The 20,056-nt window shown below is 56.3% G+C and overlaps 2 protein-coding genes across 6 annotated transcripts; one reads left to right on the top strand and one right to left on the bottom strand.

The window, feature by feature from the left end:
- Positions 1 to 4,787: 4,787 nt before the first annotated feature.
- Positions 4,788 to 9,455, top strand: LOC101394317 (tubulin gamma-2 chain). Its single transcript, XM_004434436.2, has 11 exons — positions 4,788 to 5,038; positions 5,291 to 5,403; positions 5,586 to 5,753; positions 6,068 to 6,136; positions 6,482 to 6,561; positions 6,963 to 7,089; positions 7,745 to 7,831; positions 7,946 to 8,095; positions 8,540 to 8,692; positions 8,776 to 8,937; positions 9,062 to 9,455. The coding sequence occupies exons 1-11, from the start codon at positions 4,990 to 4,992 to the stop codon at positions 9,257 to 9,259; spliced, it is 1,356 nt and encodes a 451-aa protein (XP_004434493.2). The 5' UTR covers positions 4,788 to 4,989; the 3' UTR covers positions 9,260 to 9,455.
- Positions 9,456 to 10,376: 921 nt separating this feature from the next.
- On the bottom strand, positions 10,377 to 19,137 carry PLEKHH3 (pleckstrin homology, MyTH4 and FERM domain containing H3). Of its 5 annotated transcripts, none has more exons than XM_087441200.1 (13): positions 18,539 to 19,137; positions 16,502 to 16,557; positions 16,068 to 16,147; positions 15,774 to 15,965; positions 15,530 to 15,687; positions 15,298 to 15,418; positions 14,241 to 14,547; positions 13,299 to 13,506; positions 12,935 to 13,062; positions 12,484 to 12,616; positions 11,810 to 12,268; positions 11,320 to 11,511; positions 10,377 to 10,756 (listed from the first exon to the last, which is right to left on the bottom strand). In XM_087441200.1, exons 1-13 carry the CDS (start codon positions 18,698 to 18,700, stop codon positions 10,580 to 10,582), a joined length of 2,373 nt encoding a protein of 790 aa, XP_087297326.1. In that variant the 5' UTR covers positions 18,701 to 19,137; the 3' UTR covers positions 10,377 to 10,579. The 5 variants fall into 5 exon arrangements, 4 of the variants coding, with proteins under 4 accessions (XP_087297326.1, XP_087297325.1, XP_087297327.1 ...); XM_087441199.1 differs by having other exon boundaries at positions 12,926 to 13,062; XM_087441201.1 differs by lacking the exon at positions 18,539 to 19,137 and adding an exon at positions 16,876 to 17,236 and having other exon boundaries at positions 12,926 to 13,062.
- Between the last annotated feature and the right edge of the window lie 919 nt (positions 19,138 to 20,056).

Consider the following 20,056-nt stretch of genomic DNA (forward strand, 5'->3'; position numbering starts at 1 on the left):
TACTCATTTTTTTCTGAGTGTTTGTTTTCTTCTTATTGATTTGTATCCCCCTCCACCTGGCCAGTTCCTACCAGACATTCAAGACTTGGCCGGGCACCACCTCCTCCAAAAAGTCTTCCCCAGTCCCCAGGCCTCTCCCTGCCCCCACCCTCAAGTTAAGACCTCAACTCTGCACTCTGTGCCAATCCTGCTGTGTGTTTTTCTCCTCTACAAGACCATGAGCACTTGGCTCTGTTATTTCTTCTTCCCCACCTCATGTTAGCATGCCCTGCATAGTACAGGTGCATAATAAAAGAATGAAAGCAGGAGCAAATAATCCACAAACGGGATTATGTTAGGCTTATTTCCTTTTTCCTATTCCTTGAGAACACAATACAGAACAAAATAGCCTGTTTTGTCATAACCAAAATATGAATTTAGCATAACTCCCTTCACATAAAGAGCTCCTGCTCTTTGCCTTTATTGTTTTAATTTTTCCTTGGCTTCATTTTGAACGTTGAACTCCCTAGGGTCACAGGAGTCCAGTCTCAAGACCTTAAGTCTTTCTTCCTCCCAGTCCCGGAGAGACACCATCAGTTCCCCACCTCACACCTCTGCCTCCGTACCTCCCAAGATACCTATGCTCCTGGCATACTGCAGGCCAGGTGTCCAGAAAAGGCCAGAAATGAAGAGGCATACAAAAAAAGTCTTATTCAACCTAGAATGTCCAATAAAGGCTTTGGACATTTAACAAACTTGTTAGTTTACAAATGCTACATTTATCATCAGAGGCAGACCAAGGCCTCAGACAAAGGAATGCCACATCCCACTACGTTACCATAACCTGGATCAGAGAACATGGAGCCACGCAGATTAAACTCAATACTCAATAATCAAGCCATGGGTAATGACCTTGAGACTCTGGATCTGAAACCCAAGAGAAGGACCATGAACCTGGGCCTTCTGCTCAACCTCAATAGAAGTTTGATCTGAAACCAAATCTGTAGGGTGATCACAAATAATTAGGTTTTAATTTTTTCAAACTTATTTAAAGCAACCACTCATTTTGCTTTTACCCTGAATAAGATCTTTCATCTGTAGCAACAGCCAAGCTGTACTTCAGTTCCGATTGCATCTAGTGATAATAACAGCAGCTAACATTTGCTGAATGTTTTCTGTGAGTCAGGCACTGTGCTAGGTGCTCATGCATCATCTCATTTAACCAATAGAGACCAGTCAGTTCTCAGCAGAAGTGGAAAGCATAGCCTGACAACAACCAGGAGGATTTATGTTCAGCTCTGCTAATGTACATGAGCATCTGAGTTTCCAACCGGTTTCTACAGACTAGGAGGAGCCTCCAGCTTGTCAGAGAGGCTTCTGAGGGAAAACTTCCATGGCAACTTCTCCAACTTAGACAAATTCACACGTTCTAACCTGTGTGCATATAAACTGGGATTCAAAGGAAGTTTTCCCACTTCTGGGAGACTAGGAGGAGCAAGGCACTGTTATTAATCGTAAGAAAAGGTTGACATTAAACTCTCACGTTTTACAAGTGTTCATAAACTGCTTACAGCTTATTATTTTAAAGGAAGTCAATAGCCGTTCCAGACTCACAAGGACGGGAGGCCAGGCAAGTTGACTCGCATCTTGGAAGCCTTCCTCCTCACCTGGGCAGACCCGGAGAGGGCCTGGCAAAGTCTCTGAAGACACTCAGCTCTTAAGGAGCAGTTCTGTTGGGGGAGGGACCCGAGAGGAGCTCCGACCCCACCCTCAAACTTCAAAGGGAGCAGCCAGACCCCCCCCTTGAAAGGGCGAGGCTCCTTGTCCTCCTGGGGGATGCTCGGATCTTCCGACAGCCCGGCCGGAGCGGAAGGAAACGGGCCTCCCGGCCGGGGTGGAATAAGGGGAGGGAAACTGAGCCGAGGCCGGGGAGGCAGCGGGCGTGGGGCGAGCCAGATCCTTCTAAAGAAGTCCAGAGGGTTCCTGGCGGCCGGCGCTGGAAGGCGGCCGAGTTCTCTTAAAAAAGAGAGAGAGAGAGAGAGAAAAGAAAACAAGAAACCTCGTCTGAGCATGACTCTTGGCGGTGTGCTTTCGTCAGCGCCTCTGCAGCGGCTCCCAGAGAAAGCCTGCCAGACCAGACGGGGACAGGCACACGGCCCAACAGAGCGGAAGATCGGCCAGAAGCCGGCCCACTTGGGAGCGGGGGCTTGGAATGTTCCCGGGGTTGGGGACACTGCAGCGAGTCTTCATTAATTGGTTCGGAGACAACTGGCCATCCATATGGAAAAGATAAAGCAGATCCCTATCTTACAGCAGGCCTCCGAATAAGTTCCAGATGAAGTCAAGTCCTACAGGCAAGAAGCAAAACTGCTACGGGACTTTTGGAAGAAAACATTGAAGAACAGCTTTATGATGCTAGGAGAAGGGAAGGTTTCTTTAACAAGATATAAAACGTTTAGAATAGAAAGGAAAAGATGGATAACTTTGTCTACATTAAAATTAAAACCTTCTCTATGCCAAAAGACACCATATGCGAAGCATAAAGACAAGCCATAGACCAAGAGACAATATTTGCAACCATACAACCAAGAAAAAATTCATAGAATATCTTAAAATATCTACAAGAAACAGCCCAATAGAAAAATGGGGGCCGGCCTCGTAGTGTAGCAGTTAAGTGCCCCCACTGGGCTGCTGGTGGCCCAGGTTGGGATCCCGGGCACGCACTGACGCACCGGTTGTCAGGCCATGCTGTGGCTGCCTCCCACATAAAGTGAAGGAAGATAGGCATGGATGTTAGCTCAGGGCCAGTCTTCCTCAGCAAAAAGAGGAGGATTGGCATAGATGTTAGCTCAGGGCTGATCTTCCTCTCTCTCACACACACACACACACACACACACACAAATGGGCAAAGGAGCTGAACAGGCAATTTGGAAAGGTCAGTAACAAAAGAAAATAAAATCAACTTCACTTGTACCATAACTGGAAATTACAACCACAAGATCCCATTGGACTCGCATCCATGGGACTGACAAAAATTAAGATCTGATAATCCAAGTGTGGATTAGGGTGTAGGGAAATGAAAACTCTATTGCTGGTAAGAGTGTAAATTGGTACAATCATCTAGGAGAAAATATTTGAAACCCTGTAAAGTTGAAGCTGCTCATGCCCTTGGTAGGGATGTTTTCTTCGTGTTCACAAGTGGACAAGTCTTATACTCGTTTGATGTAATAGGAAATAAGTGGAAACAATCTAATCTCCCTTGCATGGAAATAGAATAAACTGGTTTCATCCATTCAATGAAATACTATAAAGCAGTTGAAAGGAATGGAATAAATCTACATGCATCAACATGGCTAAATCACAAAAATCTAATGTAGGGTGAAAAAAGCAGGTTGCAAAAGGATATTACACTCTGATACCATTTATATAAAATTTCAAAACAAACAATATATAGTAAAAATACAAAATTATGCTTATATGCTTAAAACATTTTGTAATTTAAAATAAAACAGAAACCACAATGAGATACTACTTCACACTCATTAAGATGGCTATTATTAAAACAACAACAACAACAACCCAGAAAGTAACAAGTGTTGAAGAGCATATGGAGAAATTGGAACCCTTGTGCATTGCTGTTAGAAACATAAAATGGTGCAGCTGCTGTGGAAAATGATACAACAATTCCTCAAAAAATTAAACATAGAATTACCATATGATCTAGCAATTCTACTTCTGGGTATATACCCAGAAGAATTTAAAGCAGGGACTCAAACAGATCTTTGTACATAGATGTTCATAGCAGCATTATTCACAATAGCCAACTGGTGGAAGCAACCTCATGGTCCATCAATAGACGAATAAGGGTAAACAAAATGTGGTATATACATACAAGGGAATATTATACAGCCTTAAAAAGGAATGAAATTCTGACACATGCTACAACATGGAGTAACCTTGAGGAATTTATGCTAAGTGAAATAAGCCAGACACAAAAGGACAAATAATGTATACTGTATGATTCCACAGTATATGGAAGGCACCTAGAGTAGTCAGATTCATGGAAACAAAGTAGAATGGTGATGGGGGGCAGTTACTGTTTAATAGGTACAGGGTTTCAGTTTGGGAAAATGACAAAGTTCTGGAGATGAATGGTGGTAACGGTGGCAGAACAATGCATATGTACCTAATGCCACAGAACTGTACACTTAAAAATGGTTAAAATGGGGCCCAGCCTGATGGCATAGCGGTGGCATAGCTGTTAAGTTTGCGCATTCTGCTTCGGCCGGGGTTCCCGGCTTGGGATCCTGGGCGCGGACCTACTCACCACTCATCAAGCCATGCTGTGGCTGCGTCCTACAGAGAAGAACTGGAAGAACCTACAACTAGGTTATACAACTATGTGCTAAGGCTTTGGGGAGAAAAAAGAAAAAGAGGAAGATTGGCAACAGATGTTAGCTCAGGGCCAATCTTACTTAAAAAAAAAAGTTAAGCATCCTTTGTAAAAAAAAAAATGGTTAAAATGGTAAATTTTATGTTAGATATATTTAATTTAAAAATAGAAATTTAAAAGAAGAAAATTGGCTCCAGCAGAGCCAGCGGAGTAGCTCACCTATATATATAGCGCCACTGACTCCATACACCTGGGCCCCTATCCCCCCGCCTACCCCCGCTCCCCTCCCCTCCCCCACACCCGGGTCGCTACTCTGCAACCCCGGCGTCTCACCGCGCAGGCGCGGAGCTGGGGTGGGCGGGCAGGAGGGGGCGTGGCCTTCCTCTGCGCCTGTGCCGACTTCCAGCTGCAACTGCTGTGGGGGAAATGATGCCCAGGTTGGGCTCCCCGGCCCCCCGGTCGCGGGGAGGCCCGCACTGCACACGCGCAGACCGAGCACCCGCGTCAAAAGGCGAAGAGCGCGCGCTCTCCCCACGTCTTGCGCACCCGGCTGCTAGGCGTTCGTCTGGGCCGTGACTCCCGCCGGGCCAGGCTGGCGCGCCCACGTCTGGAGAGCGATGCCCCGGGAGATCATCACCCTGCAGCTGGGCCAGTGCGGCAACCAGAGTGAGCAAGCGAGCGGCGGGCCCCTCCAGTCTCCGGTTCTGCCTCTTCGGGTCCCACCCAAGTGCTTGGCATCCTCCAGTCCCCCTTTCCCTTCCATGAACCCCCTGCCGTACTGCGCATGATGAATGAGCCCCAGACTGAGAGCCGCGCCTCCAGCCCTGGGCTGTGACGGGTCGCAGACCAGGCGTCTTGGGTGCAGCCTCTGAGTGTGACAGCCTAACCCTGACTCAGGCATCTCTTCCCATCCCCCAGTTGGGTTCGAGTTCTGGAAACAACTGTGCGCCGAGCATGGTATCAGCCCCGAGGGCATCGTGGAGGAGTTTGCCACCGAGGGCACTGACCGCAAGGACGTCTTTTTCTACCAGGTGCCCCCAGCGACTTGGCCAGGGGTCCTAAAGGGAAGGCAGCGGCCTGGTGCTGGGAAACTTGCTGGGCAGAGAAGCCAGGGCGGCTGGCTTGAGGAGGGAGGACAGGCAGGAGGCAGAGCTGGGAGGACGGGGGCCTTGGCCTTAGCTGATTGGGCCCCCTCCTGGACTCCCCATGACAGGCAGACGATGAGCACTACATCCCCAGGGCCGTGCTGCTGGACCTGGAGCCCCGGGTGATCCACTCCATCCTCAACTCCCCCTATGCCAAGCTCTACAACCCAGAGAACATCTACCTGTCAGAGCATGGAGGAGGGGCTGGCAACAACTGGGCCAGCGGATTCTCCCAGGTATCCAGATGGCCGTCTCAGAGACCCTTGATGTTCCCTCCCCTGGACAAGGCAGGCTCAAGCAGCCTGGGGATTTGACCAGACCAGACTGACAATAAATAAGAGACAAAGGGATACCCTAACAAGAGGGATAGCCAGGGAGTTTATGCAAACTTTGTGCAAATCATTTACAAAGTAGCATTTCTGGTTTGAGGGCTCCTGCTGAGACTCTGCTTGAGGACAGCAGCAGTGCCCCAGGGTAGCGTTCTTGGTGCTGAAAAGAGATGCTCTCCAGAGACTTCATCCTGACCCTCCCTCCCCATGTCTCTATACAGGGTGAGAAAATCCATGAAGACATTTTTGACATCATAGACCGAGAAGCAGATGGAAGTGACAGCCTAGAGGTGAGGTTCTGCCCACTGAAGAAAAAAAAAGAAGGCTAAAAAGTGCTGGGGAAGGTCAGGTAGTAGGCTGAATGGGTGGTGTGATGGGGGCAATTCGATTCCAAACTCATTTATTGAGCATCAGATGTGAGATATCGGGGTAAATAAGGTACAGTTGTCATCAAGGAGATCCTAGTCTGGATGGCATCAGCTCCTTAGGCATGAGCCTTCCTTCCCAAGGAGCCTCAGCCTGGATGGACACACAGGAAGCCTTGAAACATGAGTGTGTTGGGAGTGGGAAGGAGACAAGCCTGAAGCATCTTCCCCAGATCCCTGGAGACTGCCTCTCTGTCCCTTCCTATGCAGGGCTTCGTGCTGTGTCACTCCATTGCTGGGGGGACAGGTTCTGGCCTGGGCTCCTACCTCCTCGAACGACTGAATGATAGGTAAGCCTGTGTTTGGGGAGAAGGCATTAGCCCTAGTTCTCTAGGTAATGTTTTTCCTTTTGGTTACTTTTTTCTCTTGGATTGGAAGGTCTGCCACTACCCCTTTGAGTCATAGGTAGGATCAGAGCCTGGCTACCCAGGGAACATCTTGGAAGCAATAACTCTGGGGAGAGAGGTTTGCCTAGGGAAGGAGGAGACCTACAGAGTGAATCTTTAGGCTTATCCTTTTTGGCTCCTGGGCTCTGAAGACTCAGTTCTGCCCTCACCCCTTTTGCATAAGAGCTTGGTGGCACTTGGAAAGGAATGGCCCCTGTAGACCCTAGAGAAGGCAGAGATGGGCAATGATGGGGGGCCTTCCAATTCACTGTGCCACCTTCCCTTTCGCTCTTCCTCACCCCCAGGTACCCCAAGAAGCTGGTGCAGACGTACTCAGTGTTTCCCAACCAGGATGAGATGAGCGACGTGGTGGTCCAGCCCTACAACTCGCTGCTCACACTCAAGAGGCTGACCCAGAACGCAGACTGTGTGGTGAGCATAGGAGGAGGGAGTGGGGGGCTTTTCCCCAAACCAGTGAGACACATACACCCTGCCCTTCCCAAGCCCCTGCCCAGAGAACAAAGGACCAACAAAGCCATACCTGATGGCCCAAGTTATGAAATAAGGACCTGACCCCAAGTTACTTACAGTCTGTTAGGCAGGTGGACTCGCAACAAAGTGAATACTCTCCCCTGCCAAGTGCTCCTACTCTGCCTATTTAATGCCTACTCATGCTTAAATTCTCAGCCCAAGAGTCACTTTCTTAGCAAAACTTTCCTTTCCACCCAATCAAGGTCAAATTCCTTTGTGCATATTTCAGGCAGTAACTATACTTTTATTTTATATTTAATGTCAGTCTCCCTCCACTAGACTCTAGACCTGGTGAGGGGGAAGACCATGCCTGTTTTACAATCCAGGGTATCTCCAGAGCCATGCACAATGCGTGACACATGGGGACACTCAAATATTTGTTTACTGTACTGGATGGTAGAGAAGTGTCTTGTGATACCCCAGACACAGTACTTTCCTTTTAAATTAACAAACGCACTTCTTGGTTTTGGAGTTTAGAGGGGGACTAAGCTAATAACTTATTTCTCTGCCCCCTTTCTCCTCAAAAAGGTGCCGTGACCCTCTTCTGTCCCCCCAGGTGGTGCTGGACAACACAGCCCTGAACCGGATTGCCACAGACCGCCTGCACATCCAGAACCCCTCCTTCTCCCAGATCAACCAGCTGGTGAGCCCCCACTCCTCCACTCGTTCGGACTGGAACCGCTCCTTGCTGGAGTGCCAGCTGGGGAAGGGAGGCCCCCCCAGGCCAAGGCCCATGACATGGCACCCCTGTCCCCAGGTGTCCACCATCATGTCTGCCAGCACCACCACCCTGCGCTACCCTGGCTACATGAACAACGACCTCATCGGCCTCATTGCCTCGCTCATTCCCACCCCACGGCTCCACTTCCTCATGACCGGCTACCCCCCGCTCACCACCGACCAGTCGGTAAGAGCAGCCCTCGGTGTCTCAGGCCAGGCTGGCCCGGGCCCAGCAGGCCCTGACCTGGGCTTTCTCTTCTCCCTGTGGCCCCAGAAGCTGCCCTTTGCAGCCCCCAGAGGCTCTGCGCCCAGGGACTGGCACAGACTGTACAACTTCCTTGCTGACTTGCTCTCCTCTTCCCTCTGCCTTTGGCTCCCTGCAGGGCCTGGGCTGTGCAGGGTCTGCTTATGCTCCTGCACAGGGGCATGAGTTTGCTGAGCTGAGGAGGGCTAAGATTCCTGATCCCAGATCAGAGGATCCCACAGCAGAGGCTCAGTATAGACCTGAATCTAAAGACGTTCCCCAAAGAGACCATACTACCCTGAGTCTGGTGGGGACATGTGTTGCCTACTTCTCTCTGGACTGTGCCCTGAGTGCTGGCCTTGCCCCTGCGGCCCACTCTCCCCTCAGGTGGCCAGCGTGAGGAAGACCACGGTCCTGGATGTCATGAGGCGGCTGCTGCAGCCCAAGAACGTGATGGTGTCCACAGGCCGAGATCGCCAGACCAACCACTGCTACATCGCCATCCTCAACATCATCCAGGGGGAGGTGGACCCCACCCAGGTAGGGGAGGCCCCTTCATTTCACCCTCGGAACCCACAGGGGTAGAGGAGAGGCTACCATCATTGCTCCGGTGCCCACCCCAGGTCCACAAGAGCCTGCAGAGGATCCGGGAACGGAAGTTGGCCAACTTCATCCCCTGGGGCCCAGCCAGCATCCAGGTGGCGCTGTCAAGGAAGTCTCCCTACCTGCCCTCAGCCCATCGAGTCAGTGGGCTCATGATGGCCAACCACACCAGCATCTCCTCGGTGAGGCTAGTCTCCTGGTCTTTTTTGGCCACTGTCTGCCAGCCACCTTCATCATTCTTCCCTAGTCTATTCCAATCCTCTGTCCTGCACTGGCTCGCATACTGGAGATTTCTATCTTTTTCAGCTCTTTGAAAGTTCCTGCCAGCAGTATGACAAGCTACGGAAGCGGGAAGCCTTCCTGGAGCAGTTCCGTAAGGAGGACATCTTCAAGGAGAACTTTGATGAGCTGGACAGGTCCAGGGAGGTAGTGCAGGAGCTCATAGACGAGTACCATGCAGCCACGCGGCCGGACTACATCTCCTGGGGCACCCAGGAGCAGTGACTTCCTCCCCACTACTCCCCCTGGACAGTAAGCACAGCCCCCATCATGCCTGGTTCCTCTGACCCAATTCCTGCACCAACAACCTTTCTAGGCTCATCTCCAGCCCAGGAGCTGGCCCTACTTCCTCCCTTCCATGCCCTGACCCTTGATATGTTTGTTTAGTCTAATAAAGTAATAAAGCTTGGTTGTGAATACAGTCAGGGCTTGGTATGTGAATAGGGGGGATGTTGAAGGGATCTTCATGTTCCCTCCTAGTTCCCAGGTGTGTGTTGGTAGGGTGGCCTTTACCTGGTCTAGCTTCTTACCACTTAGTCCAAGTCTTAGTGTGTCCACTGTTTCCATTGGCATCCCTTAAGGGCCTAGAACCAGGCTGTTTTACTGGAATCAGCTCTACTCTCAAGAATACAGAGGGTTACTGAGGTCTGTTGTCCCCTCAGTGCTGAAGCTTGTGTCCCAGGGTGGATCAGTATTGCCCCAGCCTCCTCCACTCAGGGCAGAGGCTTTGGGGGCTACTGAAGGAGGGCCTGCAGCATTCTGAGCAGGTCAGGAAGGTTGGGACTCTAGATTCCCAGGGCCCATGTCCATCAGATCCTCAGGAATCCAATCCAGTTCAACCCAACCTGATAAAGCAGGAACAGAACTCAGGAGTAGGGCTGAGCCCATCCTGATAAGTTCTTTGTGCCAGAGAAATTCTTGGGTCTGATCCTGCCCCAAGCTTCTCTCCATTCTAGGCCCAAAGCAGTAGGCGCACCAAAGATGGACCCAACCAGGGTCCAGAAGCTGGACACCAGGATAGGAACTGGGTAGTGCCAGTCCTGATGACTCACCGCCTTCTGGCCTCAGGGATGCCAGGAGGCCACCCCTATGCCACTCAATGGAGAAGAGAGGGTAAGTAATTGCCAGCTTCCAAAACTGCCCTCTTGCTTGCCCCACCCACCACCCTATGGCAGCATACTGGCGAGGAGGAGGTTAAATCCAGAAGGTCAAGGAGGGTGGAGCCCTGTGGTGTCAACTCCCCTTAGTGCTGGTCAAAGCCCAGAGGGTGGGCCTCCCCAGGGGTGGAGCTCTGAGCTATAGGGCTCCAACTTGTCCCACTGACAACACTCCCACAGGAAGGTTTGTGTAAATAAGGATTTTTTTGCTTCTCTTCTACAAATAAATTAAGAAACAAACTAGAAAATTGTCTGCACCCATGGCAGCCCTTGGGTGTGAGGTGTGCCCTGTCCCTGCAGGGCCAAAAGGGTCCATGATTCCCTCAAATCGCAGAACAGTCCAGGTCCAGGCTGGAGGCAGGAGGGAGGTCATGACCTCTTGGCAGGCTCAGTCCTGCAGCTGCCCCAAACAGCCAGACTGTCCCTGGGGCTCGTCCAGGCCCGGGTGCTGGCTGGGAGGGGAGGTGTCTGGCAGGTCTTGGCGTGGAGGAGAAGGGCTGCTGCAGGGCCTCTCAAGGGAGGGGTTGGCCAAGTAGGCATTCACCAGCTGCATGATCTCTTCCACCTAAGAGAGGGCAGAGGTCAGAGTGCCACGGGGGCCACCGGGTTCTCTTTGTCTCATTCTCTACCCAGGCTCCTTACCAAGGCCTTCCATGAGCTGCCCCCTGCAACCTTTCCTTCCTCATCATCATTCTCTCCCTCCTTCACTAGGTGCCAGTCACACTTGCTTCTTTCTGCTCTGCTAATATGCGAAATTTATTCTTATCTGAGAGCCTTTGCACTTGCAATTCCCTCTACCTGGAATGCTGTTCCTGCAGATCTTCCTATGGCTAGCTTAAATGTCTCCTTCTCTAAGTATCCTTTCCTGACCATCCTACCTAATGCTGCGGCCCCCTCCAGTCACTTCCTGTCATGCTACCTTTTCCTGTGGGCATTTATCCCTACCTTAAGTAGTCTGATTCCTTGTTTAGTGTCTGACTCTCCCACTCTAATGTAAGCTCCCTGAGCTTGTCTTTGATCAGTGCTGGATTCCCAGGGCCTAGAACTGTACCTGGCCCATGCTCAGTGCATAATAAATGTTTCTTGAGATCCTTTCCTTTTCTTTTTCCACACCCTCTTCCCACTCACCTGGGGACTCTGCAGGAGGAGCTGGCTCTCTCCCATCCTCAATGCCAGGGTGTGGGGGCCCATTAGCTGGCAGGCGGCCACATGGCCATAGCTGACACTGTGGATGGGCTCTGTCTCACCCGGTCGCGAGAGGGACATGGTCTTGGCTCCCAGGCCCAGGCATAGCTTCTGTGGAGCGCCCCCACCAGGCTCCTGCCCACAGACAGGCAGAGTCAGGGTGGAGGGAGGGGACCCTGCAACATTATTTTTCGTGGGGGGAGATGGCTGTGAACAGGGAGGGAGTTTCCGTTACCCCCTGTGATCCACAGTGCATGTGAGCAGGGGGGTAAGGCTCCAGAGAGGGAGGGCCCAGGGGCCAGCGACTCTGGGGTTTGACATGGGCAGCTGTGCTGGATGTAGGGAGTGAAGTGACCCACAGTGGGGCCCTGTGGCTCTGTGGCAAAGGTGTGGGCTTGGGCCACCAGAGTCCCCTCTCCCTTCTCCCCCTCACCGTGCTCAGCTCCAGAACGTCATACCGAGCAGCGCCGAACCCTGGACACTGCGCCGCCAGAGCCAGGTAGGCAGCCATGGCCTCAGCTCGGCCCATGCCCCGTAGCCGCTTCCAGCCGCCCAGCACAGCAGCCGCCGTGCCGGCGCCACTTCCTCCCTCGCGGGCCGCGCTTCCCGCCGTGCGGCCGGCCCCACCGCGCCGGGCCCGCTCCGCCCGCCGCTTGGCCAGGCCCGGGCTCCAGAATGCCCCGGCCAGCAGGGCGGCGGAGTGGGGAGGCCTGGGGACCGGGCGGGGAGAGTCTTCACGCGGCGGGGCCGGGGGCGGCAGTAAGCGGTCCAGGCGCGGCAGGGGCGCCCGCGGCGAGAAGTCCCGGTGCTGGCTCTGCAGGCGCAGCGCCGCCAGGGCGCGCAGCGTGTCGTCGGGCGGGGGCTGCCGGCCGCGCAGCAGCAGAGCGTGAGCCTACGGGGAGGCGGGGGGGGGGGGGGGGGCACCGGGCGTCAGCCGGGGCGCGGCAGCTGGTCGGCCGCGAAAGCACCTCGGGGTGTGGAATCCGAGGTCTGGGTTCGAGTGAAGCCTCCCGCGGGGTTGCCAGAACGATTAAATGAGATGGCCCAGGAAGGGAGGGGTTCAGGGTCGGGGTCTTTTATGGGGGCGTGAATGCTGGAGATCCTTACCTGCTCAAAGAGGAAAGGCAGTTCGTGACCGTCTGGGGACAGCCCCTCAGGGTGCAGAGGTCCGTGAAGACGCAGACACAGTCTCCAACCTGAGTCCGGCGAGTCCTCCAGCCTAGCTTCCTCAGCGGCCAAACTGCAAAAGAGAAAAGGGCGCGATGCGACCCAAAAGCAGGGCCCCCCAGCGCGCGGGCCGCTGAGGACCCAGCGGGAAAACTGGGGGCGGGGCCAGAGGTTTGGGCGGGGCCCCGGCGGAGTGGACCGCGGAAGGTGGGCCTGGAAGCCAGACTGCAAACCGCTGGCTCGCAGGGGTCCGTCTGTGAAACATCAACAAACATCACTGGGCAGGGCAAGTGGCAAGCGCTCGCTAAACGTTTGCTTAGGGATTGACCGAAACTGAGAGGCAGATAGGCTAACGGTAACAGGGCTGGGGCTGGACATTTACTTCTCAAACCTGGTGAGCACGTCGGCCACGAGAGTCCCCCCAGCCAGGGCTCGCTCCTGGGCCCCTCGCTGCTCGTACAATGCGAAAGCGTTGCGGCTCGGGGCCAAGCCCAGCCGACCCACCAGCTCTCGAGCAACCTGGAAGGGAGACAGTGTGAGGGAAAGTCAGACCTTGCGGGGGTCTTGCTAATACTTCTGGAGGGGCTGATCCAACTGGAAGGGTCTTTCAAAACTCTTAGTCTCGCCACACACACCCCTTACCCAGATGAAGAATCTCAGACTCGAGGCAAACCAAGGGCTCAGGCACCAGGAAAGCCGGTCATGGGAAGCTGGGAGGAAGGGTTGAAGTTTCAGGGGTCTTTCTCTGGCCTTACCTCCCCTGCCGTGGTGTAAGAATCTATGGCCACAGGGCAGGCACCAGCCCCCGGACAGTGCACGGTGCACAATAGCTCCTGCCGTCGGCTCAGCGCGGAAATCTCGGCCAGCGACGGTACCAGCTCTCGGCCGCGCGTCCGGCCCAGCGCTTTCCGGATGAAGCGCGCATATTCCGCCAGTTCCGAGTCCGGGAGCGCCTGCTCGGTCCTGGGTTAGAGAGAACCGGAGGATCAGTGCTCGGAGGGCTTCCTACTCCCCCTCCCTCTCGCCTTTTTTATTTTATAGTTTATTTCATCTTGTCCTTCCCTACCCTCCAACTCTAAGTTCCTTGAAGGCAGTGACTGGCCCCTCTGAATCTACCCCTGGTGCTCTGTATGGAGCTAAATTACTTTCTAAGGCCCCTGGCGGGTCTCTCCTAACTGCCCTCTCCCACTTCCCAAAGTCTCCATGATTCTCCTTCAGGTTAAAATCGAAAATCCAGCCGCATTCCACTTTCCCACCTAAAAGCCCTGGCGCTGGACTGCATCAGCCCGGAGGAAAAGCACCCTTTTAATAATTCCTCGGCCCAAAGGGGGCACCTTTTTGTAATTCCGGCGTCCACAAGAGGGATACGATCTTGTAATTCCCACAAAGGCACTGTACATATTAGCACTCGCCCTGACCTTGGGCAAGTCCCGTCCCTTCCCTTCGCTGGGTCTAAGTTCTCCATCTGCCAAACCCCTTGGAAAGGCCTGTCATTCTCTCCCAGCCCTGTAGCTCCTTTGCCTTGGCCTTACCCCACCTCTCCCCTCTCACCTCTCCAGATGACCCAGGGCAAGTCCCGTCCCTTCCCTTCGCTGGGTCTAAGTTCTCCATCTGCCAAACCCCTTGGAAAGGCCTGTCATTCTCTCCCAGCCCTGTAGCTCCTTTGCCTTGGCCTTACCCCACCTCTCCCCTCTCACCTCTCCAGATGACCCAGGAGGTGCCCCCGTACAGCTCCCCCAGGCCGGAAGGTGCAGCTCATGCAAGTGAGGAGCTGCCAGTACCGCAGGGCCGCGGGGTCTTGGGTAGCCGGGGGCCCGGGGGGGCCCGCGGGGCCCGAGGTCTGCTTAGCCAGCTGCAGGAAGAGTTCGTCGCGGAGTGCAGGCAGGTCCCGGCAGGTCTGGAGCACACCCTGCATCAGGGGCCCGGGGCACCGCGCCCCCTCCAGCGCCTGCAGAGCCAGGAACAGCCTAACCGCCTCCTCGCGCAAGGGTGCGTATCCTGGACCTGCGGGAGGGTGGGGGTAGAGGGGCGGTTTGGAGAGGGGACACAGAGCTGGGCCCTGGGAGGAAGGCATGAACCAGGGGAAGGGCAGAGGGAGTATAAGGGGACAGAGGGTGGCAAGAAGGGGAGAGTTTGAACGACAGGAAGAGTGAAGGGAAAGCAATGGTCCTTACAGAGCCAAACTCTCAACCCCTGCCTCCCAGGAATCACTCCTTGGATCTGCTAAGGCTGCACTTTGAGTGAGTAAAGTAGGATAGACTAAAGGACACAGGTTCAAACCCCAGATTCTGTAATTGGGGACTGAGAGTCATCACCATGGGCCAGAAAACAGGCTGGACTGCGTGAGTCAGAAAACCAGGGTTCTTATCCAGGCTCCCCTTAATCTTCTAGCTTCAAGACCTGGGCCAATCACTATGCCCTTTTGGGGAGAAGTATAGCTGCATGAGGCCAGCACATTCTCCCAAAGTGGTGGCTTTTCCACCACTTAAAGGTAGTATGATATGGTTTTAAGAGTAATGAAAGAATAGAGGAGAATGTAAAAACTCATGAAGGAACATCAGGAGTTAGAATGAGACCCATAGAGAAGGTGGCCAAAGGGGGCCTTTTTTCTGTGCTGGCTTCCCTCCCCTCCATCCCGGATATCAGTCTGGACAGCTTCCAGCTCACCTTCATTCTTTGAAAAGTGAGGGCTGAGTAGGCCCCCTGAGGACTCCTAGGTCCCTGTCAGGTGAGGTGTTCGGATTCTCCACTCACCTGGTGGGCTGGCTCCATAGGGCAGGGGCAGGAGTGGGGCATACAAAGCCCCACTGGTGTGCCTCAGAATCGGGTTCCGTCGGTAAATAAGGGCCACGGCCTCCGGGTCCCCACAACTCTCCTAGAGGCCAGGGAAAGGGTCACAGTGATGGAGAAGGGGACTCCCTGTGATCCCAGAAAGCTTCTGAGTCCACCACCCTTCTCTATCTCAAGGGAGTCCCCTCTCTCGCACCTGAATGTCCCTGAGCAGCAGCTGGGTGGGGGTCTCCAGCGGCGCTTTGGAGGCGATCACTTCGCGCAGCGCCACCGCCCAGCGCTCTGCCTCAGCCTGACGCGGGGAGCAGAGCCTGACGCTGTGCTTCCGGCCGGAGACGATCACTGACCACAGACCTGGGGGAGAGAAAGGAGGCGGAGGGCAATCAGGGCCGGCTGGGGCTGCTGCCCGGGGAGGTAGGAGAGTCCCCACGAGGTCTCACCGGTCTCCTTGGGCCTGCGCTCTGGGCCAGTCACCGAGCACAGGCTGGTGAGCACCAGGCTCCCGAGGCGCCGCGCCCCCTTCCCGCTGCTGCTGAACTGGTCCAGGGAGTCCCGGGTGAGCACGAACCAGGCTCGGCGCGGAGGCAACCAGGGCCGCGCTCCTCCTCCGCGGGGCTCACGGTACAGCCAGCCTGGGGGGAGGAGAGGAAGGGAAAGGGGGTCAGCGGGAGAAGACATTAACCCCTGGAGGGTTGGGATTGGGGGCCTCCAGAGTGCATGGGATGGGTCCCCACCTTTCACGACGACGTCCGGGTCGTCCTCTGGGGGCCCCTTCTCTGGGATGAGGCTCCGCGTCTCCTCCCAGCTCTGCAGCCTGGGCCGGAGGGGAGAGAGGGTTGGGCGAGGCTGTCGGTCCTGCACCCCGCCTCCAGGGGGCTCCTCAGTAGGGGCTCCCTAGACCGCGAGGGGTGCCTGCTCCCGGGCTGGGCACCCCTCCCCCAGGCTGTGGGAACCGCTGGGCCGTTCTGACCTCGCACCAGAAATAGCCCCGACCCCCCCCTTCCTCCCCGCCCCCCCAGCCGGACCGCCCCCCCGGGACCCCGGCCAAACCACAGCGTCCGGGCGTAAGGGCCTCTCCCTTATTTCGCAACCGCGAGAGGGAAGACGGCGAGGATGGGGGTCCCGGGAACGGGGTGGGGTCTCCAGAACATGGGACACAGGGGCTCACCTGTCTGAGACCGGCCCGCTTCTCACAGGCTGCGTCAGCGTCACGTCCAGGGGGCCCTGGGGAAACAGGCAAGGGCAGCCCTCAGGATCAGAGCCCTCCTCCGGGGATGCCCGTGGCTACTGCCCACAGGACAGCGCTGCTCAGAGGACTGAGGAATTAAGGAGTGGGGTCGTGACTGTGACCGAGCCAGCGAGCTGAAGCTGCTGGGCTCTCCCCTTCAGCCAGTCTCTACAGAACAGCCCGAACTAAGAAGCCAAGGCTCCCGCCTTGTCTCCGTTACTCTTTGAAGATGCAATCAGAAGTGGAGTAGGGTGGAAAGAGCACTGGGCAGAGAGTCAGGAGACCCGAGTTCTAATACCAGATCGACCACTAACTCGCTGTGGAACCTTGGCAAGTCCTCTCGAGTCTTTGGGCATTAGCTTCCCCATCTTTGAAAAGGGAGAGGTGGATGAAGTCCCTTCTCATTCTGGCAGGCTTGAAGTCACCCCCTCCTCCTCATTTTCCCTTCCTTGGCTGGCAGGCAGGCAGGCGGTGGGCACAGAGGTGAATGAAGGGAAAAAGGACCCTTTCAGTATAGGGCTTTCTCCAAGAGCTTCTGATGCCCTCCCACAGACACCCCTCTGACTCAATGGTAAGCAGAGACCCTGCCCCTTTGCTGGGGCTCAGGAAGGGCAGGCCAGAGTGAGGAATGGCACAAACTCTGCAGGGGAGGTGCAGTTCGGGATTTTGCCCTTCCCTCACCCACCCCCCCATGCCCTGGAACTTCAACTGTAGACTGGGGTCTGACAGAGGCTGCAAAACCGTCCAGGAGCCAGGTCAGACGGGAACTGTGCCATCGTCCCATTGCGCCCAGACTGCTAAAGCCAGGAGGGGGAGGTGGGGGAGGGGGCCAGGGACACCTGTCCCCAAGCTCCGGGGAGGGGGGGTGGAGGTGGAGCATGAGGGAGGCAATGGCGTGGTTCACAGAGCCGACCCTGCCTAGGCTGGAAGCTTGGGGACGCCTGGGTCCTGTGCCTTCCTCGGGCGCAGATCCACTTGTTTTCTAGAGTAGATGAGAGGGGCTCTCAGCCACACCACCACTGGGGCAGGTGCTGACCACTCTCTTAGACCAACTCCCCTAATCGCAGTCCCCTGTTTCCCTCCCTCCCCCCCTCTATATTTATCCGCCCTCCGCCTCCGCCAGGTGCTGGCGCCGGCCCCGGCGGCGCAGCCCGCCCCACCCGGGCACCGAGCCACTGGGCCTGCTGGGGACCCCTGAGCGGGGGATGGGAGCCTGACCCAGGCCACAGCACTGGGGAGTCTGGCTGCCGGTGTGCAGGGGCATCGGAGAGAATACGTCAGGGGATGGAGGTCTCCCACACCAATGGAACCTCAGTTTCCCCACGGGGAGATTTGACAAAACCGGGGATCCGAGTGTCCCTCCATCCCCTCAGGGATTCTCCAGGAGCCTCACCAGGGAGGGCCGAGAGTTCTGTCCTGAGTGGCAGGGTAATGAGGAGGGGTCCTCGAAGAGTTGTGGCCCCCAGCTCCCTCTCCGTAGGGTCACCGTCAAGGACCCCAATCTGAGGATACCTTCTCCCCCTCGCCCAGGTCCCTGCGGCAGGAGCTCCCGCATCAGGCCCCAGCGCTCAGCGCTCACGAACTGGGAGCGGAGCGGACCCAGGCGTCCGAGCCGCCCAGCCGGCCTCGCCACATTCCTCGGCGCTGGCGGAGGCGGAAGGAGACGGGATGGGACGCGGGCCCGGCGGGGAAGGGAGAGGCAGGGCCAGGTCGGGCCACGCGTGACGCCTCCCCTGCCTCAGGGCCCCCAGCAGGTGGACAGCGCCCAGCGTGCGGCGCGAGGCCCACAGGCACATCCCGAGTAGGGCTGCTCCTCGAGCTTCAGGGGGCTTCTGGCCCCCAGGCAAAAAAAACCTCTCCCACGTCCCCAGTCCGGCAAGAGCAGGGCGCTTGGCTGGAGTCTGGAGCAGGATCAGGCGTGACGGCCGGTCGTAGTGAGAAGGATTGAAACAAGGCTCCAAACCCCCCGGGACTTACCCTCCCGCCGCCCGCTAGACTCGGGGTCCGTAGCTCAAAGGTCTCCTCGTCCTCGTCCTCGTCCCCGTCCCCGCTAAGCTCGCCGTCCCCGTAGTCCCGGTGCAGAAGAGTAAAGCCTCGACGGCAGCAGAGGAGCCACCACAATCCCCCGGGGAGAGGCATCCGGGCGAGCAGCCGGAGGATGGGGGCGCGGGCAGCAGGGGCCGAGCTGCAGGGGGTCGGAGAGGAGCTGGCGGGGCTCCGACCCGAGCGGGGGAAAGATGAGGCGGGAGGAGGAGAAAGGAGAAGAGGATAGGAAAGAGGCAGTGTCTGCCGCTGGGGTGCCAGGGGTTGCTACCTAGAGCCTGCGGGGGGCTCAGTGTCTGGGCCCCCGGAGGGGGAGGGGGAGGGGGAAAAGCGTCCAGGGCCCGGGGTGGGGGTTGGGGGGAGAAGAGAGCAATGTCCGGAGCTGGGAAGTAGTGTCCGTTGTAGTGTCCAGCCCTGTGGGGGGCAGTGTCCGGTGCAGTGTCCGAGGTGGGCAGTTGTCCAAGCTCCAGGGAGGGTCGTGTCCGGTAGGGCGTCCGGTGGCCGGGGCCCGGGCCGCGCGCGCTGCGCTCCCTGCAGCCCCGGGACTGGCGCGCTAGGGGCGCGAGCACAGCGCCGGGACCCCGCCTCCCCAACCCCCTCCCCTCCGGGGCGCCACCCCTCCCTCTTCTTTCTCTCCTCCCTTCTTTACAGGGCAGGGTCCAGTTTTCGTCACAGCCTCCTCTGCCCAATCCCGGTACCTGGCGCCGGGCGCGGCCACCAATCAGGCTACTGAAACCACGGCGGGTTGCATCATGTGCCCCTGGCTTGGTGACAGCGGGGAGGGGCAGGGGACTAGGGAGGTAAGGGGCGGTGCGATGTTAGCCGCGCCCCTGTCCCTGATGTCTGTCGCGGAGTGCTAGTGACGTCACGGAAGCCCGCCTTCGTGCTCTTGTTTTAACTCTTGGCTCACCAACCAACAGATTAAAAACCCTCTTGAGAAGGAGCTTTGGGGAATGAAAGGCATAGGGCATAGAGGAAGGTCCTGACTGCTGCCCTCTGAAGTCCTGTCTCGTCTTAGGGTCCCTGAGAATGGAAAGAGTCTTAGCTCCCTGCGCCGGACACAGTTCTAGACGTGGCCCTCTGCCCCTGGATGAAGGAACCAGTTCCTCGGTCTGAGTCACCTCCTTTCCGAAGGGAAGAAGCTGAGGCAGAGACTCCGGGAAAGCGCAGACCTAGGTCGGAAATAGAATCTAATTTAGAGCGCAGAGCTCACTGAACTCCAGTAGGGAGAGTGACTCTGGATTCTGGGGAATTCTGTGGTCTTCCAATGGAGTGGAGGCTTCTCGGGGTGAATATCCTGCGGTTCTGTGTAGAAAGGGGTTAACCGAGGAGCTAAGCGGACGGGGCGGGGCCGCGGACGGGGCGGGGCCAGGGCCACCGCGGGCGCGCGCCTGCGTTGCTGACTCAGCGGCGGTTCGCGCGGTCTCCGGTGAAGGGTTCCAGGTTGGCCCC

The sequence above is a fragment of the Ceratotherium simum genome, chromosome 16 (assembly GCF_057802395.1).
Source record: "Ceratotherium simum simum isolate JZ-2026a chromosome 16, ASM5780239v1, whole genome shotgun sequence".
Lineage (NCBI taxonomy): Eukaryota > Metazoa > Chordata > Mammalia > Perissodactyla > Rhinocerotidae > Ceratotherium > Ceratotherium simum.

What these genes read in the sequence shown, in the direction of transcription:
- LOC101394317 (XM_004434436.2), top strand. Translation starts at nt 4,990, where the DNA reads ATGCCCCGGGAGATCATCACCCTGCAGCTGGGCCAGTGCGGCAACCAG. An exon ending in AGGACGTCTTTTTCTACCAG is followed by an intron (nt 5,404 to 5,585) that starts GTGCCCCCAGCG and finishes TCCCCATGACAG; the next exon opens with GCAGACGATGAGCACTACAT. An exon ending in CTCGAACGACTGAATGATAG is followed by an intron (nt 6,562 to 6,962) that starts GTAAGCCTGTGT and finishes CCTCACCCCCAG; the next exon opens with GTACCCCAAGAAGCTGGTGC.
- PLEKHH3 (XM_087441199.1), bottom strand. Translation starts at nt 18,700, where the DNA reads ATGCCTCTCCCCGGGGGATTGTGGTGGCTCCTCTGCTGCCGTCGAGGC. An exon ending in AGCGGGCCGGTCTCAGACAG is followed by an intron (nt 16,148 to 16,501) that starts GTGAGCCCCTGT and finishes CCTCCGGCCCAG; the next exon opens with GCTGCAGAGCTGGGAGGAGA. An exon ending in ACGTTCTGGAGCTGAGCACG is followed by an intron (nt 11,512 to 11,809) that starts GTGAGGGGGAGA and finishes GTCTGTGGGCAG; the next exon opens with GAGCCTGGTGGGGGCGCTCC.